The sequence below is a fragment of the Pseudonaja textilis genome, chromosome 15 (assembly GCF_049901715.1).
Source record: "Pseudonaja textilis isolate UNSWEBS1 chromosome 15, rPseTex1.2, whole genome shotgun sequence".
Classification (NCBI taxonomy): domain Eukaryota; kingdom Metazoa; phylum Chordata; class Lepidosauria; order Squamata; family Elapidae; genus Pseudonaja; species Pseudonaja textilis.
This window is the reverse complement of record NC_142004.1, coordinates 3448241-3467062: the sequence shown is the minus strand read 5'-3', so window position 1 is coordinate 3467062 and position 18822 is coordinate 3448241. Positions and strand designations below refer to the sequence as shown.

At 46.6% G+C, this 18822-nt stretch overlaps 1 protein-coding gene across 22 annotated transcripts in view; it reads left to right on the top strand.

Annotated features, from left to right (window-relative positions):
* CIT (citron rho-interacting serine/threonine kinase) overlaps window positions 1-18822 on the top strand; it is a 93279-nt gene that overhangs the window by 31788 nt on the left and 42669 nt on the right. For all 22 annotated transcript variants that reach the window (XM_087913189.1, XM_087913186.1, XM_087913188.1 and 19 more), the window contains 6 exons: window positions 1709-1834; window positions 5093-5188; window positions 8253-8369; window positions 9281-9390; window positions 9929-10103; window positions 11693-11890. In XM_087913189.1, coding sequence (XP_087769315.1) covers window positions 1709-1834; window positions 5093-5188; window positions 8253-8369; window positions 9281-9390; window positions 9929-10103; window positions 11693-11890 — 822 coding nt within the window. The remainder of the gene's footprint in view (window positions 1-1708; window positions 1835-5092; window positions 5189-8252; window positions 8370-9280; window positions 9391-9928; window positions 10104-11692; window positions 11891-18822) is intronic.

Sequence of the window (18822 nt, the reverse complement as noted above, 5' to 3'; positions counted from 1 at the left end):
TGGGGGCTTTGAACCGAAGTTTAGATGAAGTCAGAAGTGAATTTGGAGAGCATGCAGCCAGCGGTTTTGTAGTCAGATAACAGATAATCTGAGTTGGAAGGGACCTTGTAAGTCATCTAGTCCAACCCCCACCCACCCAAGCAGGAAACCCTACACCATTTCTGACAAATGGCAGTCCAGTCTCTTCTTGAAAGCCTCCAGTGATGAAACTCCTACAATTTCCAAAGGCAACTTCTGTTCCATTGGTTGATTGTTCTCACTATCAGAAAGTTTCTCCTTATTTCCAAGTTAAATCTCTCCGTGTTCAGTTTCCATCCACTATTCCTTGTCTGGCCTTCGGGTGCCTTGGGAAATAGCTTGACCCACTCCTCCTCTCTGGGGCAGCCCCTCAAATATTGGAAGGCTGCTCTCCTGTCTCCCCTGGTCCTTCTCTTCCCTAGACTAGCCAGGCCCAGTTCCTGCAGTTGTTCGCCGTATGTTTTAGCCTCCAGTCCCCTCATCCTGGTTGCTCAGTCACCTGAGCTTGTAGCGGGAAGCCACAGCGCCTTGATTTGGAAGTGGCCAAATTTGTATGGTATGGCAGAGTGGTAATTAAAGAATCATTGCCATTTCCCCCCCCCTCTCCTTTTTTGTTGTTTTTCAAATGGTTCTGGCTTTCTAACTCCAGTTCAATCCTCCAAGCGTCAGATTTGGAAGCCATATTGAGATCCGATGCTCTCACGCTGCCACAATTGAGCCTGAGAAAGTGGGAAGGGTGAATTCGTCGGAGTATACATCTAGTTAGACAAAATAAAATTCTTTTGTTGGTTCAAGGTCACGGAGTGTGGCGCATAATAAAATGGGGGCCTTACTTTAGGACAGATGGGGATTGGACCATGTGATGTGGGGATGGGTAAGGGGGTGGGGTGGATTTGTAGTTTGGACTTCTGCAAGGAAGACTGAAACTGTCATGGCCCTGGTGGAGACGGACTCTGAGGGAGCGGAGGAACAGCCGACAGGGAGTGGAAGTGTGGCTCTGGAGGTGGTGGAGGAGGCTGGGGAAGGGCAGAGGCTGGTTGGGCAGTCAGAGGAGGACCCAGGCCCATCCCCCCTCCATCCTAGGGCACGCAGGGAGGAGAGGATAAGGGAACAACATGGTCAACGGGGGAGGAGAGGGCCTTGATCCTCTTCATGGGCTGCAGCTGTGACAACTGGATAAGAGGACAGACATGCGTATGGGCCAGTGCTGGAAACAAAGCATAGAAATATCTCTAGTTTATTGTTCCTCTCTGAGTTTGGCGTCCTTCCCAGCGTGTGTTCTGATATCTGTGGACGTCTTCAAGCCCTTATCTTGCCTGGTTTGTGTTGCTTTTTTCCTTCTTCTTGTAACTGTTTGTGGGGGAGTTTTTTGTCTTCCGTCAAGAATATTCGGAGCTTGGAAGCAAAGTGAAGGAATAAAAGGGGCTTCACCTGTTTTCTGTGACTGTGTTTGTTTTGTATCCCACCCTGGGTCATCACAGAAACTTTCAGATTTGGGATTCCACAGATGTGCCCGTTTGCTATCCAAATAAAGGAACCTACCGGTTGGACTGGAGGGTTGCTGGAAGGCTGACCCCAAGGTTCTGAATCTGGTCTTCTTGTGATAGCAAAACGTTGGGTGACTATCCGGATTGTTGTTGTTTTTCGTGGTGTGGGTTCACTCTGCCTTCTTGTCTGAACTTTTGTCTAGGAAAGGCGCCATTCTCTGGAAAACCAAGTGAAGCGCCTGGAGACGGTGGAGCGGCGAGAGAACCGCCTGAAAGAAGATATCCAGACAAAATCTCAGCAAATCCAGCAGATGGCTGATAAAATTCTGGTGGGTAGCAAGGGTAAAAAAAGGAAGGGAGTTTTCAAACGGAATGAGAGATGTTTGGTGGGAAGCGTTAAAGACGGAAAAAGAAGCCGAAGATTTCAAATTTATAACCTTCTGCAGGTAAAAGGTATCAAGGATTTCTTGTTAATAATGCCCTGGGTCCACGAGGCTGAAAAAGTGATGTGGTTGCTGTTTTAAAGAAGACACCAACCTTCGAACTTTCTCAGGGGTGTTTGAGAGCAACCCGTAAACCGTGAAAATCCGCCCCAATAAAAAGTATTTATACATTCATGGTTGTATGTGACAGTCTTGCCTCATATTAACTCTAGTTTGTTGACACAATAGGGCTTTTCAAAAGGCAACTGGACTTCCTTGGGTTTTTTTTCTTCTTGAAAACGTAATGAAGGAAAGAAGGAAGGGAGGGAGGGAGAGAAAGAAAGAAAGAAGGAAAGAAAAAGAAGGTAGGAAGAAAGGGAGGGAGGGAGAGAAAGAAAGACAGCAAAAGAGGGTAGGAAGGAAAGGAAAGAAGGAAGGAAAGAGAGAAAGAAGGAAGGGAGGAAATAGAAGGAAACAAGAAAGGAAAGAAAGAGGGAAGGAAGGGAAGAGAAAGAAGGAAGGAAAGAGAAAGAAGGAAGGAAGGAAATAGAAGGAAACAAGAAAGGAAAGAAAGAGGGAAGAAAAGGAAAGAGAGGGAAGGACAGAAAGAGAAAGAAGGAAGGAAAGAGAAAGACGGAAGGAAGGAAATAGAAGGAAAAAGAAAGGAAAGAAAGAGGGAAGAAAAGGAAAGAGAGGGAAGGACAGAAAGAGAAAGAAGGAAGGAAAGAGAGAAAGAAGGAAGGAAATAGAAGGAAAAAAGAATGGAAAGAAAGAGGGAAGGAAAGGAAAGAGAAAGAAGGAAGGAAAGAGAAAGAAGAAAGGAATGAAATAGAAGGAAAAAAAGGAAGAAAGAAAAAGAAGCCAGAAAGGAAGGAAAGAAGGGGGAAGAGGAAAAAGAAGGAAGGAAAGAGGGAGAGAAAGAAGAAAGGAAAGAAAGAAAAAGGATGGAGAAGGAAAAAGTAACCAAAAGAAAGAAGGAAAGAATTAATTAAGTAACTAATTAATTCTTGGAGATGCCAGAAATAATGACGCTTCCAGCCCAACCCCCGTCTTCTGTTGGGAGTCCCCCGTTGAGCCCAATTTCCCCCGGGGGCCTTTCCCACAGCGTCCCCCGTGGAAGAGGCTCAGCTTCCAGTTGCCGCGACAGAAGCTCCCCAGCTCAAAAAAAAAGAGAGGGTGTTTCGTAAACTCCCTGCCCGACAATATGTTGGAGTGACGTGACGATGAAGCCAAGCTGGAGGAGCCTTGGCAATCCTCACCCGCCATCCCGAAATCTGCTGGGTTTTCCGTGCTGGAGACGGACCGAATTAATCATCTTGAACGCTTTCCTCTCCAGAAATAATCTGGCGATGGGAATTCACGCCGCGGCTGGCTAGGCTTTCTCGCTCTTTCTCGCTAGTTCTCGGGCCCTGCGCTGACGGGTGGTCCAAATTCCCCTTTTTAATATGCCCAGGCACATTTTTTAAAAAAATATCAAGGGTTGTTTTTTTTAATATATTTTTTACAAACGTACCAAGGTGTGAACGGTGTAGCACCAGAGTGTCATACATTTCGATACAAATAAAATAGTATTTAACCGTATTGGTTGGTCCTTGAGGTCCAAAAGGTTAGCGACCCCTGGACTAGAAGACCTCCGAGGTCCGGCTTTGATGGTTCTGTGTGTTTTGGGATTTGCATTGTTTTAACCCAAAAAGGTACCCTTGGAGATTCTGGAGAATCGCCAACGGCCCATGGGTTTGGGAACAGTTTCATCCACCCAGCCACCCCGCCTAAAAAGAAGCGAAGAGCATTTTTTTCCCCCTCAGAACGAAGCGGCTGCTTGAGTTGGGATCTACTTCAAAGAAGAAGAAGAAGAAGAAAAAGGAGAGGGAAAAAAAAAATCCATCCCTCAAAGAAGAGAAAACATTGCAAGTCTTATGTTTTCCCTGGGCTTTTAGCTGTGTAGGTGGAAGCTGTCAGCTTGCTATGGCAACAGAGGTTGGGGGCAGGAGGAGAAGGAGCTTGTGGAAAAGAAGATTTCAAGTGATTTTTTTTCTTCTTTTTCTTCTTCTTCTCTCTGCCCCGGAGTCTGCAACAAGCTTTGGACTTGCACTTCTTAAATTTCTGGAAAGATCTCTCCGTTTGGGGGAAATAGGTCACCATGATGGTTTTGTTGTTCTTTATTGTTGGTGGTTGTTGCTGCCGCAGCCTTCGAATATAATGTTTAAACCGATCGCAGAGAGAGGGAGAGATGCGTGCTGGTCTCCAGTTTAAAAAAAAAAAAAAAAAGAAAAGCGAACTGAATGATCTTCGTATAATTGTTTACGGGGCGCACGCCGATATCGGACATGGTTTGCTTGGGTGGGATGGTGGGGGGTTGGACTAGATGACCTCCAAGGTATCTTCCAACTCTACTCCCCCCCTCCCCACCTGAAAAGAAATCTCTTCCAAATGCAAAACACAAGCAGAGGAGTTTCAGTTTCAGAGCACCAAGAAGCTTTAGTACAGAACGGTTGAGCGAAGCCACGCCCAAGGCTCCTAGCTGTCTCCTTGCTCACACAGCAAATAATGTTTCCCTTTCCAAACAGCTCTCAACTCACACTGACAGGGCGCTAGCCAGACGAATACCGATGGGTGCTTGGCAGGCAGAGGCAGAATTTTTCCCTCCCTTATTTCCCTCCCCAAAAAGCTAAGCCCGACCACATAGTTTCATAGCGAAGCACGGGGATCGAGCTAGTATATATATATATTTTGACGGCAGCAAGTCTATTGTATGCACAAAAATGGAAGGACACTTTGATTCCTACCGTGGGCGAATGGCTGGAGAAGTGGCGAAAAGGACCGTTTTGATTAAAAGAAAAGAATACAAGAATACAATTGTTTCCACATGGAGACAACGCTTCTGAACGTTGTCCTTAAAAGCGGGAAAGAATGAAACTTGGACCTTGGGTTTTACCAGTCAGGTTGATAAGATCTTTATAGAAATGGCTTGTTCGTGTTGTTATGGTGGGAAAAAGGGTGGGGGGGAACACTCGCTTAATGGCAGAAATGTAGGGCTTGTTTGTGGATGTGAGTCGAGGCTCACCTGTGGGTTTGTGCAGGTGATTTTTCGCAGGTGCGCTTCTGGGTGTCTCCACCTCTCCTTTTGAGTCTGAGATGCTGAACAAACGTGTATTTTCTCCCCAGGAACTGGAAGAGAAACACCGGGAAGCTCAGTTGGCGGCCCAACACCTGGAGTTGCACCTGAAGCAGAAAGAACAAATGTATGAAGAAAGGCTCAAAGTAAGGAGGGGTTTGATTCTCGGGAGGAAGGTTGCTTTTCTCACCCCCTGCTGCCTTGAGTTGGGAAAGGAAAGGAAAACGCACCGGCCCTTAGATTTATATGCCGCTTCACAGAGCTTTTCCAGCCCTCTCTAAGCGGTTTACAGAGTCAGCCTCTTGCAAACCCCTCTACAATCTGGATCTTCTCATTTTATGGACCTCGGAAGGATGGAAAGGCTGAGTCAATCTTCAGCTGGTCAGGATCGAACTGCTGACGGTGAGCAGTGAGTTAGCCTGCAATGCTGCATTCTAATCACTGTGCACCATGGCCCTTCCTTCCTCCCTCCCTCCTTTCCTTCCTTCCTCCCTCCTTTCCTTCCTTCCTTCCTTCCTTCCTCCCTCCTTTCCTTCCTTCCTCCCTCCTTCCTTTCCTTCCTTCCTTTCCTTCCTCCCTCCCTCCCTCCCTCCCTCCCTCCTTCCTTCCTTCCTTCCTTCCTTCCTTCCTTCCTTCCTTCCTTCCTTCCTTCCTTCCTTCCTTCCTTCCTTCCTTCCTTCCTTCCTTCCCACTTAGCTCTTAGACTTATATACCACTTTACAATGCTTGACAGCCCTCTCTAAGCGGTTTACGGAGTCAGCCTCTTTCCCCCAACAATCTGGGTCTCCATTTTACTGACCTCGGAAGGATGGAAGGATGAGTCAGCTGTGAGCCTGTATTTATGTCTGTCTGTCTGTCTCTTTCTTTCTCTCTCTTATCTATCATCATCCATCCATTCATCCACCCATTTATCTATCCTATCACAAAAGCAATAGCACTTAGAGTTATATACTGCTCCATAGTGCTTCACAGCACTCTTTGAGCGGTTTACAGAGTCAACGAATTGCCCCCCAACAATCTGGGTCCTTTTTTTTGATGACCTCAGAAGAATGGAAGGCTGAATCATCCTCATCCTCATGGATCGAACTGCTGTCTGTGGGGCAGAGCCAGCCTGCAATACTCTACGTTCTAACCAGTTCGGCCCTAGAGCAAATGGGGCGGAACTTGGCTTCCAAAACTAACGAAGTGGCATAAAAAAAGAATGAAATCAAGGATAGAGATGTCACATACCCCCCCAATCTCTCTCTCTTCAACCCCCCCTCCTCTCTCTCCTGTCCAGTTATCTCAGCTGTTGCATTAAATTGCAAACAAACCCTCACACTTGAAATACACAACACAAGGGGAGGATTCCAGCTGCGGTCTTTCTCTTGATGCAACCGCCTGGCTGCTGTGTGCGCCTCAGCCATGCGGCTGAAAACATTCGACAACCATGCCACCCAGGCAGAAAATCAATGCCGGCGTTCCATCGAGTGCCAAAATCTTGGCTTTGCAACATCTTGGTTGTGCAGCAAGTTTACCTAGTGTAATAAGAACGGGACTGGGTTAGGGACTTCTGTCCTCACTGTGAGTTGTGTTGAGGATGTGTGTGTGTGCACGAAGGGAGGCTCAGCCAATCTGATTGTACACGTGTTGTACTCTGACAATAAAGGGAATAATAAGTTATTATGCCAGGGACCCCTTCTGAAATGAAGAAAACTGACTGGGACGATTCTGGAGTCTTCATTCTTCCCCACTTTGTCCAAGGAACCCCTGGGAAAATCCAGAAAGACACATTGCGAGCGATTGTTAAGAAGGAGGATGGGTCTCAAATTGCCATGGAACTGTTGGGCGGCTATTCAGATGTCAGGTTGACCCAGGCAGAAAATACGAAGAAAAGAGTCTAATGAAAAACTCTCGCCAAATATAATGTCCGCGGCGCCAGGCAACGGAGCAATCAGACTCTTAAGTAGCGCTGCCTTTTGAGCTGGGCACGCCAGCCTCCTCTTCAGCTCAAATAATGTTTTGGGGGTTTTTTTGCTCCTGTTATCTATAAGGCCTGTAGCGGTGTGCGGTTTGGCGGCCGATCTTCCTTAGAATTCCCGACGCTGGCATCCCCTAAACCCCCGCTGAAGAAGTTGCCTAGTTTGGTAGCGAAATGTTTGGAAGCCAACCCATAAGCTCGGAGAACGAATCCTTCACCCAGTATCCGTGTTTCTCAACCTTGGCTTTAAGATAAGATAAACTTTATTGTCATTTGTTTTGCTGTGAACACATTGGCACACATTCAAAAATAAAATTTCTGATACCTGCTCTCAATCTCCCTCCCTCCCTCTCCCCCCCCTCTCTCTTTCTCTCTCCCTCCCTATCTATCTTATCTATTATCTATCTTATCTACCTACCTACCTATCTATATTATCTATTTATCTTATCTATTTATCTTATCTACCTACCTATCTACCTTATCTACCTATTTACCTCCCTATTCTATTCTATTCTATTCTATTCTATTCTATTCTATTCTATTCTATTCTATTCTATTCTATTCTATTCTATTCTACTCTACTCTACTCTACTCTACTCTACTCTACTCTATCTATCTATCTATCTCCATCCAACCATCCATCCAATCTAATTTCCTGACAGTGAGAACAATTAACCAGTGGAACGATTTGCCTCAAGAAGTTGTAAATGCTCCAACACTGGAAGTTTTTAAAGAAGAGATTGGACAGTCATTTGTCTGAAGTGGTGCGTAGGGTTTCCTGCCTAGGCAGGGAATTGGACTAGAAGGCCTCCAAGGGCCCTTCCAACTCTGTTATTCTATTCTATTCTATTCTATTCTATTCCAATCTGTCTGTCTGTCATCTATCACCTGTCTACATCTGTCTGTCTGTCCGTCTGTCATCTCTCTCTCCATCCATCTCCATATGTGTGCATACACATAGATATATACATATGCTACACACACACACACACTCACACTAATCACAGTCCATTTTGAACACCTTTTGTGAGCTTCCTTTTGAATGCAGCATCTGGAATGCCACTCAGGAGGCCAACTCTGGCCTTTTCAGCCCCAGAAAACTTTTTTTGCAAATTTCCTGTTCAAGTTTCTCCAACACTTTCCTGGGCTCTCCCGAAATGGCTCGAGGCCACCCAAGTCTTAGGTTGGGACATCCACAGGCCTTACACGTAAGGCCTTGTCTTGTTTCCTCCTTCCCGCAATCCCCGCAGGTGCTTGATAACCAGATGAAGAAAGACTTGGGAGACAAAGACGCTCTGGAGAACATGCTGAGGAAGCACGAGGAGGAGGCTCACGAAAAGTGCAAAATCCTCGCCGAGCAGAAAGCGGTAAGGCAGAGGCTGCTCTTCAGATCATGCATGGCTTCAATTAGGTTGACTCACCGGGACTCGTAGGTGATCTTAGTCACATCCGAGCGTGTAAAATGGCACTTGCTCCCGACTTAGCAAGATTGCCGGCGCGAGCTAAAGACGCCTAATTGTCATATCAATATTGCCGGTGTAAGGATATGTTTGCATTGCCGGAGGAGCTGTTGGGAATTCTCATGAGAATTCCCGTGTTGGGAACCCCGTGGGGGGGGCTTCCACCACACACAAACGCACCCCCCCGAGCTCGTAGAACCATGACGGCGAACCTATGGCACACATACTGCAAGGGGCACGCAGAGCTATCTCTGCCAGCCCGCGAGCCGTTGCCCCAGATTAGGTCTACTGTGCATGCACGCGCATGCCTCCCGCCAGCCAGGTATTGTCAGGTATCTGGTGTGTCAGGTATCTGATTGTCAGGTATCTGGTGTGGGGGCAGGATGTGTGTGTGGGGGGGGGTCGCTCAAGTGGGAGTCGCACACGCATTGCATCATAGGTTACAGCGATGAAAAGGTTAGCCATCACTGCCGTAGAATATTTTGAGCAGAGTTTAGAAGACGGGCGCGCAATTCCTGTAGAGCTCCAGGGCGATTTTCCATGACCTTCCGACAGAAGGAAGTCCCTTAGAAGAGACCCTCAGAAGGGCTTGGTGAAGCGGCCATTTTGAGAAGATGGCCAACGTCATCCTTGGTTTTATTCTGGAGCGGGTATCTGTTTTGTTTTGTTTGAAACTTGTTTTTATAATTTGTGAATTGTAAGCCGCCCAGAGTCAATTGGTGGAGTTGGGCGGCTGGAGAAATCGAATACATCCATTGTGGTTTGAACACCGCTATTAATACAGCTGTGTTAAGCCATAGATATATGTCTTTCTTCAGATGATCAATGCCATGGATTCGAAGATCAGATCTCTGGAGCAGAGAATAGTGGAACTGTCTGAAGCTAACAAGCTGGCAGCCAACAGCAGCCTCTTCACTCAGAGGAACATGTAAGCATAAATGCTGCTATTATGTTATCTTGACTCATACCAATTTGGAGAAATTTGGCAAGCCTGTTACTCATTGTGTAGAGCCTTCCTTTTGATGTGCCTTTGTATATGGAGCAGAGGAAGGCCTAGAACAGCCACTGCAGAGAATGCCTGTGCATCTCCTCCCGTCTGTCTGTAGCCAGAAAGATTGCCAAATGTTTATGCGGCCTTGGCATCTTTATCAAAAAAAAAATTGCACGAGATACCTAAAATCTTGCAAGTTGTGTGTCATGGCCCTGTCGGAATCTGACTTGCAGGGGGAAGCCGAACAGCTGATAAGGGAGTGGGAGCGTGGCTTGTTGGCTGTGGAAGAAACTGGGGAAGGGCACAGTCTGGCTGGGCAGAGCAGGGGAGAGGTAGAACAAGGGAGAGGGAGTTCAGAGGATATTGTGGTTAGCTGGCAGCAGGTGCGGATGGCTGAGAAGAGCGGGGACTCATATCTATCTATCTATCCTTATCTTTCTCTCTCTCCCTCCCTCCCTCCCTCCCTATTTTTTAGGAAAGCCCAAGAAGAGATGATTTCTGAGCTCAGGCAGCAGAAATTTTATCTGGAAACCCAGGCCGGGAAATTAGAAGCGCACAACAATAAACTGGAGGAACAATTGGAAAAAATCAGCCATCAGGATCATGCCGACAAGACTCGCCTCCTGGAGTTGGAGACGAGGTTACGAGAGGTAAAAAAAAAACAACGGTTGGATATTTTTAACCGTTCACCCTACCAATTAATGACCATTTCTTTCTTAAAGACGCCCGCCAGTCCTACAAGATCAGACAGGGTGGGCAGCTTGCTTGTCCCTTTCCCTAAATCAGGGATGTTCAAACTTGTCAGCTTTTAAGACTCCCCGAAGAATTCAACTCCCAGAATTCTTCCTCCAGCCATCTTAGCTCAGGAATTCTGGGAGTTGAAGTCCACAAGTCTTAAAAGCTGTCAAGTTCGAAGACCCTTGCTCTAAATATTGCCACTGGATGGGAGTTAGGAAGTGGGCTTTTGGCCGTGGGAGCCTCTACCCTTTGGACGACTCTTTGAGGTTCAACAGGCCTTCTTCACCCTTCTGGCTTTCCATAATATCTGGCCCAAAGGCGCTTTTTTTTTTTTTCCAGTAGGAAACTGGACTTTCTTGAGTTTTTTTTCTTTTGAAGACGTTTTGCTTCTCACCCAAGAAGCTTCTTCAGCTCTGATTTGGATGGTGGGGAATGGAAGGATTGATACTCCTTGCAGACAGCTGGTCGTTTGCATCCTTTTAGAAGGTCGTTGAGGCCACTTGGAGGTTTCTCTGGGTCCTACAGGAACCATTTGCACCATTTAGCAAGCAGGCTGGGCACCTGCTTAAAGGTGCGAGGAAGTCCTTTCAGAAGGACTCCATTGACATGGGCAAAAAACCCTCCAAAATTAGCACTGTGGATATGTGTTTTTATAAATAATAACAACACATAATTACACTCCAATAACAATGTTAATAATAGACTATTATGTCTTTATATACTATAGATAACAGCTAATTTACAAGATATAGGCAGTAACTGCCACTACTATGAAATATTTAAATCACTCTCAAAATGTATTAGAGAAAAATACGATTAATTTATAGAACACGTGGTGATGTTTATTTGTACTTTTTACCTTTTATTTTTGTATATTTTAATTTTTTGTATTTAATAAAGTTTTTAATTTTTTTTTTTTTAAAAGCTAGCACTGTGGCCCAGATGAAAGAAATGAATTTCCTGTTAATCAGATGGCATTGAGTCTGTTTCTCAAGTGCCAGACACATTGGCAGGGTGAAAGCAGACAAAAGGCTGTGGAGGGGAAGGAAACTAAGAACATTTGTGATAATCTGTGGCTTCCCGAGATGGATTCTGATAGGTTAGAGCGATACTGTTGAGTCGAAATATGGAAGTTCCCCTTCTTCCACATTTGCATTAAGCAGTAAAATGAGGAGAGCCTGATTGTTGGGGACAACAGGCCGACTCTAACCGCTTAGAGAGGGCTGTAAAAGTTTTTAAAAAGATGTTGGATAACCTGAAGTGGTGTGTAGGGTTTCCTGCCCAGGCAGGGGGTTGGACTAGAAGACCTCCAAGGTCCCTTCCAACTCAGCTCAACTCTTCTCTTCTCTTCTCTTCTCTTCTCTTCTCTTCTCTTCTCTTCTCTTCTCTTCTCTTCTCTTCTCCTCTCTCTCCTCTCCTCTCCTCTCCTCTCCTCTCCTCTCCCCTCTCCTCTCCTCTCCTCTCTCTCTCTCCTCTCCTCCTCTCCTCTCCTCTCCTCCAGGTTAGCCTTGAACACGAAGAGCAAAAACTGGAGCTGAAGCGACAGCTGACTGAATTGCAGCTCACCCTCCAGGAGAGGGAATCTCAGATTTCTGGGTTGCAAGCGGCCCGGGCAGCCCTGGAAAGTCAACTCCGGGAAGCGAAAACCGAATTGGAGGAGACCACGGCTGAAGCGGAAGAAGAGATCCAAGCGCTGACGGTAAGCTTTCGAATTCTGGGCCGGGCTCAGGAGCTGCGCGCTGCTGGCTTGGAGCCTGAAGCGGTGGGAGAAGGTTTGGGACAGCCCTTTTCCTCTTGAAAGCCTCTGGTGAACTTTCAAAGCTCACGCGGTGGTTTGCCACACCCCCTTTTTATTTTTTATTTTTGCACCTCCCGGTTTGAAGTAAAGCGACAGAAAGATGCCCTTGGAGTTTGGTTGTTTTCTTGCAGACGTTTCATTGCCCAGCTAGGTAACATCATCAGTGCTAGAATGCAGTGGGGAGAGTGAGGAGCAGGAAGAGGAGGAGGATTGTGGGGTCCTTGTTTTGCTCGCTGAGCCTGGTGATTTTCTTGCAGACGTTGCATTACCCAATGTGATGACCCAGGGTGGGATACAGAATAAACACAGTCACAAAAAAACAGGTGAAGCCTCTTTTATTCCTTCACTTTGCTTCCAAGCTCCAAATATCCTTGACTGGAGACAAAAAAACTCCCCCACAAGCAGTTACAAGAAGGAGGAAATGCTGTTTAAATAAAAGAAGTTAAAGAGTAAAAAGCAACACAAACCAGGCAAGATAAGGGCTTGAAGACGTCCACAGTTAAGGGAAGGACGCCAAACTCAGAGAGGAACCATAAACTAGAGATATTTCCACCCTTCGTTTCCAGCGCTGGCCCATACGCATGTCCGTCCTCTTATCCAGCTGTCACAGCTGCAGCCCATGAAGAGGATCAAGGCCCTCTCCTCCCCCGTAGACCATGCCTCTCCCTTATCCTCTCCTCCCTGCGTGCCCTAGGATGGAGAGGGGATGGGCCTGGGTCCTCCTCTGACTGCCCAGCTGGCCTCTGCCCTTCCCCAGCCTCCTCCACAACCTCCGGAGCCACGCTTCCATTCCCTGTTGGCTGTTCCTCCTCTCCCTCAGAGTCAGTCTCCACCACGGGCTTGACACCCAACTAGATGACAACATCAGTGCAAACCCCACTCCCGTCTAGACCTGATGACGTTACCTAGTTGGGTAACGAAACATCTGCAAGAAAACGACCAAACTCAGCCACCCCCAAGGACCCCACCGTTCAACCCTGAGCTACAAAGATTCTCTTATGTTGATGTCATGTTTGTGGTGGGAATGAACGTTGCTTGCAAAGGTTGCAAACGGCAGGCCGGTATACAGACGTGCATAGCTCAAACAGCCCTTGGAAGACCTTGGATCCTGAACCAAGGATAACCTTGGTCCTAGAGCAGGGTGTTCTGACCCATCTCCTCAAGCATGACAAACCCAGTCGAAGCAATGATTCCTTTATTAGGAGCGCCGGCAGCCCCGGCACAAAAGTTTCTCTCTCAGGCTGGCAAGGCAGATCGGCCGGGAGATAAATAGTTGTCTGTCACATCTATTCATCTCCGCCCCCTGCCTTTTATCCCCAGAGCTAGGGTGGGGCCTCGCTAGCAGTGGTGGCTCTTCTGTCCCAAGGTCCGGCCCATAGATTTCCACTGCTCTCCTCTCCTCTGCCTTCTGTGCATCTGCGCGTCAGGCACTGGGCGCAGGACCGGCCCATAGATTTCCACTGCTCTCCTCTCCTCTGCCTTCTGTGTACCTGCGCATCAGGCACTGGGCCCAGGACCGGCCCATAGATTTCCACTGCTCTCCTCTCCTCTGCCTTCTGTGCACCTGCGCGTCAGGCACTGTACCCGGCTGTTCCTCCTCTTCCTCATCAGCCACCTCCAGACTTGGGGGGCTCTTGACTCTCCATCTGAGGGCTGACGGACGGCCCAGGCTCCGCCTCTGTCTCTCTCTCTCTCTGTCTCGCTCTCTCTGCCGGCTCCATTCCCTCTTCTTTTCCCTCGGAGCTCTCTCATTGCCTTGATGCTGATCCTGATTCCATGCCTCCTCTTCCTCCTCTGATGTTCAGAAGTGCCTGTGGCTGAAAGTCCTCCTCAAATCCCATCGTAATCTCACTCTGATTTTGAAATGCAACCCAGATACGTTATGTTTTCACCCCAGCCCACCTTTTACAATTGATGGGGGCCGTGTCCCCCCTACTGCTTTCTACGAATGCTACTTTGGGATTGCAGGATGCGAGTTCTCTTATGCGCAGAACTCTCCCCTTCTGACTCAGTCTTCGGTGACAATCTTAAATTCTCCGTATTAGCCCTGGGAGCTAATAACCACAATGGAGCTCTTCCCTTGGAAAGAGTCCCTACTGGGATATATCCTTATACCTCAAATGCACTACAGGTAGTCCTTGACTTACGACGGTTCATTTAGGGACCGTGGGAAGTGACAACGGCTCCGGAAAAAAGCGACTCTACGGCTGTTTTTCACACTTACGATCGTTGCGGCATCCCCATAGACAGTTGGTCAAAATTCGGATGCGTGTTAACCGACTCATATTTATGACGGTCTCAGTGTCCCAGGAGGTCATGCGACCTCCACACAAGCAAAGCCAGTTTCACAGAACAATCGTCTTACTAACTTAACAACTGCAGCCATTCACGTAACAATTGTGGCAAAAAAAGGTCGTAAAATGAGGCAGAATTCATTTAACCAATGTCTCGCTTAGCAACTGAAATTTTGGGGTCTATTGTGGTCGTAAGCCCAGGACTGCCTGAACTTAATAAGCTCTCTGACTCTTTTTTTGTGAAAGTTTGCTAACACTGATAGGCAGGGAAAGAGGCTACGGTAACTTACAGGTAAGTTGCTTTAATTTAGTTCCTTGGACAATTTTTTAAAAGAAAATATCCTTGTTTTGCATATATACGATGTCGTTTATGGAGTTTTAGCAATCTCCCTTTTCCATGCTGCCCTGTTTTCTGCATCTAAAAAAATCAGTGCAACTTGCTTTTCATTATGATGTTGAAAATATTCTATATCTAGAACATTATCCTTTCATGGTCTTCTGGATAGAAATCCAGATTGGTCCACATCATCATGGATAAAATTCTCTTTAACAGTTTTTTTAACTCTCTCAGCCACTTTTTTTTTCTTGTTCTTGTTCTTTTTTTAAGGGTAGGGGATTGGTTTTATTTTGTGGCTCCAGATTTGAACAAAGAATGAAGTGGAAATACAACATACATGGAAAGTAGGAAATAATAGAAAGTGAGAAACTAAGTGCTTGAAAGAAAGCTCATCTGAATATTGCTTGATCGGCGTATGAATCGGCACTTGAGCCAGATAAATAATTGAAAATTATACATAAAAATATTGAGTATTATTATGCATTATTATCAGCCAGTCTTGTAAAAGATTTATACTCCATCGGTCAATAACAAGAACAGCCTTTAATTCAAATCTTGTCCTTCTTTTGATAATAAAGCAATATTTTTGTCCTTTTTGCCATGAATCTGGCCAGGCAGACCCTTGGCTAACAGCATTCATTGCATTTTTTAAAAACGGAATTCCATTTGGTTTTCAAAACTTTTATAACATAAAACCTGGAAAGCCGTCTGATCTGGTGCTTTCCCTGTTTCAATTTTCTTTCTAACTTCTGATGGATCAAAATGGCTTCTCAGAAGTTGGATTGTTTTTCATTCGGTCTGGCCAAGGTGGTGAGTGGTACTGTGGCTGGGTTTTGCTTCTGGCTGAAGCAGCGTTTCCAAGGATGTTTGTGGGGGATCTAGGGATTGTGAAATGACGTGAAATGATGGAATTGTGAACCTGCGGAAGCTCCCAAAAGCAAAAACACCGTTGTCTCCTCCCCACAAGGGACTCCGTTTCTGCCTTTGAGCTGCTAGATGGAGCTTGAAGTGTTCGGGAGAGGATTTCTGTAAAACGACAGGGCGATCTGGCTGCCACATCTGTCACCCCATCGGTTGCCGGAGTTGATTTGGTTGATCTGGCTATCTAGGCAGATGTCCCCTTCCTCCCCCCTTCCTCCCACATGTGTCCCTCCTGAAGCTGCAAGCGTGGTGGAAGAGAATGACCATCCAGATACACATATACCCAGTGGTAGGCTGCAACCGGTTTAACAACCGGTTCTGTGAGCGCGCGCGTGCTTCGTTCAAAAGGCACCAATATGAACCTATAAAGCTTACTGTGACGACCCAAAGGGGCGTGGCACAAAGGCCACACAGTCACATAATCAGTAGGAGTCCCTTTATTCGCTCCAACTTTGCCCCCAATGTCCTGGTTACCTGCTGGGTTGGAGAAAAACTCTCCCAGGAACAGCCAAGTCCAAAACGTGGTCAACAAAAACTGTAACTGTAAGTCCAATCAAGGCAAAATGAGGTAATTAGTCTGGCAGGGCAGGAGAAGGACTTCCAGACATGAAGGCACGGAAATAGTTCCACACGGTTGGGAAGATGCAGATAGATAAGCAAAGTCAATTCATGTTTGTTCCCAACAGATTCTGCACTCAGCTTGCATCTCTTTTAAACTCTTCCCAGGTGTGGCTAATGAAGGGAATCGGGGCCCTTTCCTCCCCTGTAAGCCACACAACCCACGTTGCTCCCTTCTCTGTCCCTCCCTGTGTGCCCTAGGATGAAGAGGGGGTGGGCCTGGGTCTTCCTCTGAACTCCTTCTCCCTTGTTCTACCTCTTCCCTGCTCTGCCCAGCCGGACTTTGCCCTTCCCCAGTTTCCTCCACAGCCAACGGAGCCCTACTCCCGTTCCCTGTCAGCTGATTGTCTTCTTCCTCGGATTCAGACTCTGACAGGGGCATCACACTTAACTTCTAGGGAAGCCCCCAGTAAGTAAAACAGCTGAGGCGTGGAAATCCACTGTGTTCCGCGAATCAGCGGAGTTAAGAAAGACGGAAATACAGGACAGGATAGCTCGGGGTCAGCTGATCGTTGGAACTACCAGTTCGCTAGAACCAGTCTGAACCGGCAGCAGCCCACTACCGCATATACCAGTCTTCACTCAAAGGATCTTCAGGCTATCCATTTTGTGGGCTTAGCAGAACTGGATCCCACCTCCCACGTAGGAAACTCAGAAGTCATGGATGTCATGAGGCTTGGGTTTGTAAGTGACACCGCTCAGCGTTCGGCCACGCGAAAGCGCGGCATTCTTTAGAGCCAATTAGTTTGGATAGCATTCTGCTGCACTGTATTGTGATTTTTATATAAGACACGGTGTAACTGCTTTGCAAATCTTCTTGTTTCCGAAGCTCTGGAGAATTCCCTGCTAGCTGGACTTCTGTAGCCTTTCTCAGCCTGATGCTCTCCAGAGTGGTTGGAACTACCGCCCCGTAAAACTTCCAGCCAGCATGAGAGATGGTTGCACGGACCAGCCAGAAGAATCTGGGATTTTGTGATTCTGGCTTGTCTGGAAAGCATCTGGTTGGAGAACACCTGGAGTCCTCGGACACTGAATATGTTGGGCAAATGATTTTGTATACATCTGACTTGGTGTCATAATCAAATATTAAGAGATGTCCATGGAGATGAACAGTTTGCCATGCTCGAATAGGTTGTGATGCTGTTAGCTTCCAAATTCAGTGGGTATAAATTGCCCCCATAGCAATGATGAAGTGGGTTGAGTATGTGCCATAATCCACATCTGTTGGTTTGTTGCATCCTTGTACAAGTTGTCTGTTGCTCCTCTACGCAATAACTTTTCAGCAGAGGTCCGTTTTCCTTCCTTCCTTCAAGCATCCTTCCACACCTGTGGAACCTTGGGAAGCAGGACTTAACTCCTAATCCAATAATTCCAAAAATCGGTTGACTTAGCCGTCAAATCATACATCGACGGGCAGTGTTTTCCCTGCCAAGAGTAGCCATTTCCATCTCCACTACTACTGATCTTCATACTTGGCTGGCATGACCTTGTCTCAGCCCTCCCCCTGAAGCTGGTTGTGGGCAAGGAAGCCCCCCCCCCTTTTCTAGTTGGTCTTTTTCGATGAGCCGAAACAGTTTTTACTTTCTTGGATTCAGGACGGATGGCTGAAATGCAGGAGGCGAAATAACCATCCAGTGAGCCCCAAAACTTACTAAACTTCTAGGCTAAGATTGGAGAAGGACCTGGGGGCTGGAGGTTGAGTGTTGATGTCAAACTTTGCTTGTGAAAAAATAATAATATAGGTTTTGCTAAAAAAAAAAATCTGTAAACTGAAGGCTCTCATGTCTTTTGGTGTCTCTTGGAGTTTCCCTTTATCCCCAGGAAACATAGGTGGCGGGAAGAGATGCTTCCTTGGTGAAAGATTAGGACACCCGATAAATCTTTTTGTAGGCATTTCCAGTGCTTGATTTTTCTTGAGCAGGTTGCCCCAATAATACAGGTGGTCCTCGACTTATAACAGTTCGCTCAAAATTATAACGGCACGGGGGGGTGACTTATGATCATTTTTCACCCATACGATCTTTGTAGCGTCCCCACGTGATCAAATTTCAGATGGTTGGCGACGACTCATATTTATAGCTGTTGCTGTGTCCATCCAAGGGGGGGTCCCTTAAGAAGTGATTCGCTTAACAACGGTAGCAAGAAAAGTGATAAAGTGGAGCAAAAAAACCTCACCTAACCCATGTCTCACTCCACAGCGGGAACGTTGGGCTCAATCAATTGCTTATAAGTCAAGGACTACCTGTTCGATCCTTTCGTTTCCAAATGCAAAAAAAAAAAAACAAGCTCAGGAAAATCCCATCCCTCAACGACCTGCGTTCCTCCCCTTTCCCCCCTAAAATGGGTTCTTTAGCAGACAAGGATGTGTAATGCTTTGTTGTAGGTCTTTTTCTCTAACTTCCATTTGTGGAACAAGATTGCAACAGCCTCTGCAAATGAATTGAGTATCATCAGGCACAAAGAATCAAGATTGTACTTAAGTTGCAGTTGAGAAGATTTATTGCTCGCGTCTACACACAAGAATCTGGACAACTAACATTCAGCACTAAATGGGCGCTAGATAAGATTTAGCAGAATGAACTAAGTCTAAGTTCAGAGGGGGTGGACTTAAACTGTTTGTGGGAACGTAACAATTCTAGGCTGATGACTTGTTTGATTCCCCT